The 10,438-nt window shown below is 35.6% G+C and overlaps 1 protein-coding gene across 1 annotated transcript in view; it reads left to right on the forward strand.

Moving 5' to 3' along the window:
• The window catches only part of LOC122351618 (CLIP-associating protein 1-like), a 42,377-nt gene that overhangs the window by 22,648 nt on the left and 9,291 nt on the right, over positions 1 to 10,438 (forward strand). The window contains 9 exon segments of the mRNA XM_043248827.1: positions 1,086 to 1,132; positions 1,273 to 1,443; positions 2,311 to 2,334; positions 3,451 to 3,558; positions 5,330 to 5,485; positions 7,062 to 7,223; positions 8,051 to 8,113; positions 9,066 to 9,169; positions 9,398 to 9,421. Coding sequence (XP_043104762.1) covers positions 1,086 to 1,132; positions 1,273 to 1,443; positions 2,311 to 2,334; positions 3,451 to 3,558; positions 5,330 to 5,485; positions 7,062 to 7,223; positions 8,051 to 8,113; positions 9,066 to 9,169; positions 9,398 to 9,421 — 859 coding nt within the window.

The following is a 10,438-nucleotide window of genomic DNA, read 5'->3' on the forward strand; positions in this document are numbered from 1 at the left end:
TATATATACTATCATTTAAATATATATTTTTAAAGAAATGCATTAAATTATGCATTAAAACGAAGACTGGGAAAACATTTTTTTAACTTTGTTAAAAAATTAAATATCAAGTAGCACAACTGTTTTCAGCATTGATTTATAATAAATGTTTCTTGGACATCAATTAGAATCAACATATTAGATTTGATTTCTGAAGGACCCTTGTGACATTTTATACTGTGTAATGATGCTGAAAATTCAGCTTCACTGTTATTGAACATTAGTATATAACCCTAAAATACAGTGGTAAAATAATGTTGTCTCTGTGGTGTTTGCTATATCATGTTAACAAAAACTGTGATTTATGGTTGTCCCTGTTGGAATCTGTGAAATATTTGCCAGTTGGCTGATGGACCACATGCACAGATTGATGACTGTGCTTTTTAGCATGTTGAGTCTCCTCTGGATATGAAGCAGTGATCTCATCTTCAATATTAGAATACAGCATCTGTTACATTTGTCTCCTTGTTGTTCAGAGGCAGTGAGATCATCTCGCATTAGCACCAGTGTGATGAGTGACAGCTCTAATGATCACAATCTGCCATCAAAAAACTGCAAGCACTGCTGTGTCATAATCGCAAAAATGGAAAGAAAATGTGTGGCCAAGAAAGAATTAAAAGCAAACGAATGTTGTAATTTGATTGTGATTTTATCATTTGTGAGAAGTTTATATATTAATTTCAGATACCGCTGGGTGACATATTAAGTCTTCAAGCAATATTAACACTTGCTTCCTATAATAAATTAAACAGTGTGAATGCTATTCTAATTTTTAGAGAATATTATTATGGTTTTAATGTTTTTTTATTATTATTATTTTGATTTTAAATTCTCAACAGAATGTAATTTTAGCAGTTTCACAATCCCTCTTTGTCTTGCAATAAGTGATTAGATTACAAATCTATATGGCAAAAATGTTGGTAAATTATATTGTAGCTTGACAAAAGGCAAAAAAATTATTAAATATGTATTTTGGAAATTTTTTATTTAATTTGATTCTTATTACACTGTCGTCACTAAAATGGTTTTATTTGCATTTTCTACAGTCGTCCTCTGTCAGTGAAGAGTGTCGTAGGAGGACCTGTTACAAGAAGTAAGTAAAGTAACACTTTTTACGGCTGCTTAGCACATATATACATGTTTGAGCAACAAATCAATAAGATTGCAGCTTTGGGTCACATGTCTGTAGGAACTATGACTTTTCTGTAAATGGTGTGTGTAACGTTTCCTCAGGTAAAGTGATCGGCTCTAGGGTGTCCTCCACCCCTGGTGCCCTCCAGCGCTCCCGCAGTGACATAGACGTGAACGCCGCCTCCAGTGCCAAATCTCGCATGTCCACCACAACTTCCCCATCTCCCTTCAGCTCCGCTGCAGCTCTGCCTCCAGGCTCCTACGCCTCCCTGGGTGAGACCCCTTCACACTCTATCCATCTTTTCTCCTCTTTCATTCTTAATTAGGAATTTTAATAAAACAGCTTTAAAAATCAGTGGCTTTTATGGCTGCAGTGGCTCATTAATAAAACTGATGGGCAGCATAGATGCTATTAAGCTGCTCTGTGATGAGGAACAAACGACGAGTACGTGCCACAGATTTATTATCCAGTGAGGTTTTTTTTGTGTGTTTTTTTAAAACAAAGTTTAGTCTAGTTATTTTAAGAATAGTAATAAACTTAATAATAATACTTTCATTTATTTAACATGTCTTATAGAATTTATCGGCCAAGTATTGCTTATAATTTAATTTTTTTTGTTATTGTGCTACATTTTCCTTTATAATTTAGCTCTTTCTTCTATCTTATGAAAGCAGTAAGCCAAACCTTGTGCACTACAGTGTAAAATTGTAAAATAAAAGTCTTTTTGTGGCTTATTACTTCAATTATCTTTTGGATTTCTCAGCGTCAGTTTTTTAGCAGAGTGCAAAAAGGAACGTTGGAATAATGAATCGATCCTCGTGAGAAAAGTTTAATATTTGTCCCACCTAATTAATGAACTAACTTACTTGTTACTTTTGTCTGTATAATTTTTTTTTTTTTTTTATCTGTACCGTTTTCTAATCCCATGATTCCATATAAATGATCAAAGAGATTTTATTTCCTTGCCCACAGTCACACTCACTAGCTCCCGTGTGCTTCCATGCAAGGCCCGTTTCTGAGCAGATCCCTGTCTTCCACGCTTCCATGGGCTTAACTGACTCTAACCTCTGCCTCTTATGCCTCTCCTCTCCTCCACCCTGCACTCCCCTGCTTTTGTTTTTGTGTTTTTTGCCCCAAAGACGGTGCGCCTGGTAAAATAGATGGTAAGAAGTATGTGTATGTATATGTGTGTGTGTGAGTGTGAATGTGTACCCTCTTTGCTGTGAGAGGAATTCAAGCAGTGTTTTATGTCCCATTTGTCAATAAACAACTGTACACCTGACGATCTGACTATGCTAGTGGTCTGCATGACCTGTTTGCATGTTATATCCCCCCTCCTTTTGAGAATAAATAACAGCAGTAGTTCAGTGAGATGAAAATGGTCCAATGTACTTCATATTATTTATGTCGTTTGTATTTGTATGCAAAAAAAAGTTATTAAAATTAAGTGATCTAAAATGTGGCATTCACATATATACAGGTGTGCTATTGGTTTAGTTAATGATTTCATCTGAGGTTTGTATAGAGCATATACAATTGCTGTTTTTATACGGGGAATTTGTGTAAAAAAAATTAAAAATAATTTTTGGTTTACAAAAACTTCTGCAATTCAGAAGTATGAGGTTGGAAGGATTTTTACTGATCTTTTTGTAAGATATCTTATGCTGCATTTATTTGATCAAAAATACAGTACCAATATTAAGACTATGAAATATTACTGCATTTTAAAATGACAGTTTCTATTGGAGCCATTACTCTAGTCTTCAGTGCTCCAGGAACATCTCATTTTTTATAAAGTTTGACAATTTTGCTTAATATTTTTCTGGAACCCATGATGCAGGAGGAGTCTGAAGAACACAGATTCCCAAAAGCAGCATTTATGTGAAAATTGTACTGTATTATAGACGTTTTTACTGTCACTTTTGGTCAATGTAATGCATTCTTGATGGAAAAAGGTTTTCAAATTTTTTTCCAAAAATGAAATTGACCCCAAACCTTAGAACGGGTGTGTATGATTTATTGGATAGGTTTGCTCAAAAGCTAATAATATTCTGTCTTCCACCCGAGACTGGTCTTCTCAGTAGAGCATGCCATGTCATTCCTTTCAGTCAGTATATTTTGATTGTTTTCATCAGGGAAATCTCTTTGTTTGTCCTCGGTATTCCTTGTTGTTTAAACCTTTCAGTCTGTCTCTCTTTGTGTCAGTCACTCTAAATCTCTCCCTTCCTCAAAGGCTTTTTATTACTTCATCTCATCCACCATTTTTCACGTTCCTACAGGTCGTGTGCGGACGAGAAGGCAGAGCTCAGGGAGTGCGGTCAGCGCAAACAGCACTGTTACAGACAGTCGTGGTCGAAGCAGAGCTAAAGTGGTCTCTCAGTCCCAGCGTAAGTGTCTGTATGGACGTCAGTCTGTGTGCATGGGTTTTTGGTGGATGGAACCATAGCATGATATTATTTATAACCGACCATGGCTTTACTACTAAAAGCTTATATGTATATGTGGCACTGTTAATGTTTGTTAATGAAATTAACAAACACCATTACATGGCTCTCTGAAATACTTTATTCTGATTAGTCACATATATTTCTATATAATTGCCTCTTTTTTATATTTAAAAATGTATATTTAAGTTGCTATACAACTATTCAAGTTGCTATATTCATGTCTAGTATCTCTTTATAATTTCCTTCTTTTGACATTATAAAATAATTTTGATATTCTCTTCAGTGCGAATATATATTGTTTTAATTTAATACATTTTCTAATACATTTATTTATTAATAAACCTAATACACTTTAATGTTTTCTTTAATTTTATTAAAATAATGATAATACTCTTAAAATTCTTTTTTGTGGAGATGAAATGGTACCTAGACATGTTGAAATTCACCTTCCTTGGTTTGACAGATTGAAGCTTCAGTCTTACCACTAGGAGCTCAGATACAGATAGATAACCTTTAGACTGCTACCACTATCATCCTCCTTTTTGTCTCTGTCAGTTTTGTATTTAATGTTTTCACAACCCAGTTTGGCATCCTGCTGAATGTGGAGTTTATTCCACAATTATGATCGAAGCCACTCTTTGGCATTATATGTGTAGATTGAAGTTTGTAGAGCACGGATAAACAACATCTTGCCTGATGCATGCTGGGTAACCATGCGTCACATCAAGCGTCTTTTGTAACTGGCTACTTTTCACCTGTCCGTTGCCTCGCTTCCATACACAAGGATCCAGATCAGCTAACCCCACTAGTGGTAAGCCCCCCTTCATCAGAATAAAGCTGCGTTAATACCTTCAGTACGAACCCTGCATGAATTACACGTCTACCATCGTGCTGCATGCCCTGCTTTAAGTTAATCTTTTTGTTTCTGTTCAAATAGAGGTCAGACATCATGATAGTTGGGTATTTGTTTTAGCTTTGATGTCTGTCTATACGTGTTTGCAAATTTGTCTGTAGCTTGTATTATGTCGCGTCACCATGCCTGTAGAGGTTACTGTTTTCCCTGCAGCTTGAATAGACCTTGGATCCAAGTCTGTCTTTTTGTTTGTATGTATTTCATCAGAGCTGAGGACTCATCTTCATATATTTGCATACACATCTTATTTTTCTTTGTGATTTTGTTCACTGTAACCTTTTAAGGTTAAAAATATTTTATTTGTCAACTGAATCATGTGAATAAAGCAAGGCTTAAAGACGCCACTGAAATAAGTTTTAGTTTTCAAGCCTTTGTTGGGCAAATACTACTTATAAAACTAAATTTTCAGCAGCTGTTCCTCCAGTCTTCAGGGTCACATACATTTTTATAGATTTTTTTTTTTTCAGGACTCTTTGATGAAAGAAAGTTCAAAAGAACACCATTTATTTGAAATCAAAAAATGTATTACTTTTTATCAATTTAACCCATTCTCACTGAATAAAGGTTCGCTTTTTTCCAAAAAAAAAAAAATACTCATTTGCATGATAGTATACATTTTCTTACAATCATGGTAACATTAAATCACCCAATAATGTCAGCAGACTAAATAGGTGCCTTATTTTATTTATTTTTTTAATTATGTAAATTTGAACCTGAGAAGAGAGGACCCAATGGTAGTTGGGAAATAATCAGTCACCATGTTACTTATAGTAGTCTTGATATTATTTGCCTTTGCAGCCGGCAGTCGATCCAGTTCTCCAGGGAAGCTCTTGGGACATGCATATGGCAGAATTCCAAGAGCCACTGCCCCAACAACTCCCTCAGACAAGTACTCGAGGATCCCAAGAAGCCAGGGATGCAGCCGTGAGACAAGCCCCAGCAGACTGGGCATAGGTAGGGGCAACACATATTAAATCTCAGAATTTAACACTTAAGGATGTCCACATACAGAAGACACATCATCAACTGGACCTAAACCAATTTTTTGAGGAATTCCTTAAGAATATGCATTACAACATGGAGATTATTTGCTACATTTTGTTAGAAAAGGTATGGTCTCGTGGTAAGCATGGATGGCAGAAATTTTCAGAGCTTACTTGCCAAAGAAAGAAGACTTTCTTAAAATGCATTGGCTAAATCATTGTTCGCTGCAAATCCTATTAAATTGGGCGACTGCAGATAGTCGGAATGTCTATTCACTGTGTGAAAGATGCTCAGCATTCATTTAAATGGCTGATGCAAGCATTGACTCCAAACCAAGCTCAATGGTTACTCGTCGCTGTGTTTTTTATGTGATTTGTTTACCTGTTGTTGAATGATGACAGGACTGACTAACAGCTTTCATTCTTCATCAGCTTTTCTGGCTTTGTTTTGAGGTCATTGTGTTTGTCACACTTCTCTGAGAAATCTTTGTGTGTGTCCTGTCTTTTTAAAGATCTGACCAATACATCCCCAGCCAATTATTTAACAATTTATGAACTTGACAAGTTATTTGTCTGTAAAACAAGTAGCTCAAAACAATTTGTATATACAAAACTGGGGATATAAAATTATTGCCATGCCCACGTTTATTCATGCTTTAAAGCTTGAAGCAAGCTTTTGTATGTATATTTTTATTTAAAGAGGCAACAAGCAGGTTTTTACTCCTAAGTGTTAATAGTGCTTTAATGTTAATGTAAATAGCGATTTGATACAACAGCTACCACTTGGAATGAAGACATCGCAGCACACCTATCACCTGTCAGAAACTAAATGCAGGAATATAATTTTTCAAAAGTCATGCATGAAAACCTGTATCAGAAATTGTCGGTGTTGATTCATGAGAGTTTGATCCATGCATTGATAATCATTTGTCTTATACATGACATGATGCATTATGGAGTGCAACATCTTATATACAAACTCCAGATTTAAATTTATAGCATCAAGAAAACTGATTTATTGTCAGAACAGAATCTCATCTCAGTTTTTAACGATAATACATTATCATTTCAAAGTTAAAGGTTGGTAATGTTTTTTAATGTATTTGAAAGTCTCTTATGCTTACCAGGGTAAATAATCAATAAAAAATGCAGTAATATTGTGAAATATTATAAGAACTTTAAACTGTTTTCCACCTGAATATATTTCCAAATGTAATTTATCCCTGTATTAGCGAGGCTAAATATTGAGCAGCCATTACTTCAGTCTTCAGTGTCACATGTGATCATTTTAATATAATTTATAGGTGTCAGTATAATTTGGAGTATAATCTAGAAATATGCTGAATTATTTGGTGCACCTTTAACACTGCATGTTCAGAAACTCCTTAAATGTTGTCAGTCTAAAATGTTTTAAGCTTAAGCCTTGTGCTTTAAATGTTTAACCTGTAACCTTTGAAGGACCCCAGGAATGGCCAACCCAACCCCAATCTCCCCCCTCTTTCTCTGACACCACGGCCTCACTAATGCCCTAACCTGTGTTCTAACAGCCAGGCTGTGTGGTAAAGCTCTTCTTCCTGCCACTTCTTCCTATCGCACGCTAGCCCGGAGCAGTCGCATCCCCCGCCCCAGCATGAGTCAGGGGTGCAGCCGTGACACCAGTCGCGAGAGCAGCCGCGACACAAGCCCTGCTCGGGGCTTCACTCCTCTTGGTGAGTAGAGCAAAAATTGGCTGATGGAGTCAAAACAACAAAAACATCCAATCCTTTCCAGTTCGTCATCATAAACCTTCTCCCTCTGATTCTGTTTGGCCTCAATTTATGGCTATTATTCCTAGTATGTGGCATATGAACTGTCTGCTTGTCTATGTGCATGCACTAATATGTTCTTGAGGTGCTTTAATAATCTCTGCCGCTGTGCCTTTGAAGTTGTAAATACATCTAGTAAAGGTTTGGATGGTTTGTCCATAAAACTGGATTTATGTTCATTCGTATTAACCTGAATAAAAACAGTTGGTCTGATCGTAATAATTTTCAGGGAGGAACAATCGCAAGTATTGCAATCAGTGTTGTTATTGTCAGCTTAAAATATTAAGTATTAGTGTCTATTGAAATCAATATGAAATGTAAGACAAAATAACACTGAATTAGAAATGTTGCCTTCACTGCTACCTGAAATAAAATAAATTTAAACTGAATTACTGAAATTACTAAAACAAATTTTAATAAATAAATTAAAGCTAAATAGAAATATAAAATTAAATTAAATAAAAATAAATGCTAACAATACTAATAATGCTAAAATATCACTGATTGTAATGCACATTGCATTGTGTGTTCATTGCTGATCTGCTACCAGCATATGTGAATGTGGTCTGTGTGATAGCAGGGAGATGGAGAAGTCTGTGGTCTGTTTCATGTAGTGACTAGTTATGTGTCACATGTTGGATGTTTCGTCTTGATGCCACGGATAGTGATCGGTGTTTTAGTGTAGCATTAACCATCCCTGGGGTGTCACCCCTCTTCCTGTCCCCTTGCAGCCTCCCGACGTCACTCTCGCTCCACCAGCGCGCTGTCCACGGCCGAACCCGTGGGCCAGTCAGGTGACCTGCATGACCCCTCCCCTGGCCCCCCAGACAGGGCCAATCACAAGCATGCCTTCATACATATATTTTATTTTATTTTTTTTTATCTGGTTCACCAAATCAAGCTATAGCCTTCACACTTCATGTCATTGTTAGATTTAGATGCGAATTATATGTTCATTTCTGAATTATTATTTCCACGGTCTTTGCTCTCTTTTCTCACCATAAGCATCAGCATCCATCCTATTTGAGGTTGATTTATTTGCATTTGCATTTCCGTTCAGTTGGCGGTGTGTGTGCTAAAAATCACTTCAGTTATTTGCGTCAGATATGAGGTTTTGTATTCATGCTATCCAGTTACTTAAAAGAATTGCTGTTGCCTTTTTTGCTGGTAATGCATTTAAAAATATTATTTTATTTGGCTTTTTGTGCTGTGATCATTGAAGTAGTTCATTTAAATTTTTGGGAATGTTTGAATTTGTTTGAATGTTTGAATCATTGTTTTGTGGGACCCATAATTCGCAAACATCTGCACTTGATTTTCCAAGAAAGTACTTTATTAAAGCAGTATGATTTATTTATTCATTTTACTTTTGATCATTGTACCTTTAAACATGAAACGTGTCATCTCTGGGCCGCTAGTGCCACTAAACAGAATTCCAGTTTGCCTAATTGGGCCAGCATTATAACATTTGCTCAACTAATATCATCAGATTGGGAGAGGCCTCTTGTAGATTGGCAAACTAATGGTGGTTGGGTGTTTAAAATTCTGAAATTACACACTTTCTCTAAGTTTTTAAGCAACCATATTTTTTTTCTGTCCTTTTTCAACTTGTGTCTATAACAGACTGTCTTGGTTCTCTCAATTTCTACATGTCAGCCATGTCAGTTTTTNTTATGTAGAAGGTGGGTATTTAATAATTAATCGTTTTCCATTCTCACTGCCTCATCCTGTGTTCAAACCCTACAGATCGTTTTGGCTTGATCCATCAGGCTCGCATTTCTGCATCTGTCAATGCTATGAGAGTGCTGAACACTGGCACAGAAGTGGAAGCTGCTGTGGCTGATGCTTTGGTAAGAATTCTTTTCTCATNTTTTTTTTTTTATGGCAACATTTTTTGTCTTTCTGTATGTGGCCCTAAAAACACCAACAGAAAAATTATATTTTAGGAATGTTTTTGTCCTAAGATGTCTAGCTATATCGTAAGAGTGCGGTTTTCAAATTTTTGTCTTTTCTGCAACAACTTTACTCCCTTTGAAATCTCTGCATCTCTTTGCTCTTCCTTTCTTGGTTGTCTTCAGCTGTTAGGAGACTCCAGGAATAAGGTAGTGCTTCTGTTTATATACTGCTTGTATTTCCATTTTTTTTCACTAATCAGAATGATTTACTCCATCAAGAAGCAGATATTAAGAGCTTTTTTAAGAGCACAAACATTTGCGCTTCTTTCATTAATTTAGTCACTGGCCATCTCCTGCACAAGCACCACAAGATGCATTTCATTCATTTTAAAATCAATTTGACATAAATCTCTTCATTTTATTATGTTATTGTTATTGCTTTGGAAATGTATATCATCATTTAATTCACGTGTGACAACACAGCAGTATTAATTTGTAAACAGGGCAGATGTTATGCATCAGTGTGACATATTCCCTTTGCTACATAAGTAGATGTAATTACCCAGCGTGCCATGCTCTTCACTTACGTCATCTGTGCACACTGTACTAATGACAGGGACTCAAGTGTTTGTTAATGCATTGCCAACTGCTGGAAATTGTCTGTGACCGAATTTAATTATTCAGTGCCTGCCGCAGGAATTGTTCCTTCACACTCCAGTGCTGAGACAGCTGAAGAGCTCAAAGCTTACATACACTGGAAGCTAAAGTTGCTTAATTTCATTTACAGAGTTCAATTAATTTAGTTTAATTTGTGGGAATGATAGCTGAATTATACAACTAGATTCTCTGCTGAAATACAGGAAGTGCAACCAAATCATTAAAGCGTGTGGTTGAAATTAAAATGAACAATTAGTTGTTAATATTTTGACTTATTAACAAATTGTAACTCTCTTTTATCTCTCTTTGCTGTAGTCAATGGTAGTTTACTAAAAAGATGCTTTAATACATCTCTGATCTCTTAAGTGTTTTGTCAGACGTTAGGGTTGGTTTTTCTTTTTAAAAGTCTGGATTTATTTGGTCATTTATTTACATTATTAGAATATGAATAGTGTATTTCTATTATATTTTTACATTTATTTAATTCTTTAAAAATCATTTTAATTTGATGCTCACTAGATATTTATTCTTATTGTTTGATGAATTGAGCATTCAAAATAACAGCTT

This window comes from Puntigrus tetrazona, chromosome 9, assembly GCF_018831695.1.
Source record: "Puntigrus tetrazona isolate hp1 chromosome 9, ASM1883169v1, whole genome shotgun sequence".
Taxonomy (NCBI): Eukaryota; Metazoa; Chordata; class Actinopteri; order Cypriniformes; family Cyprinidae; genus Puntigrus; species Puntigrus tetrazona.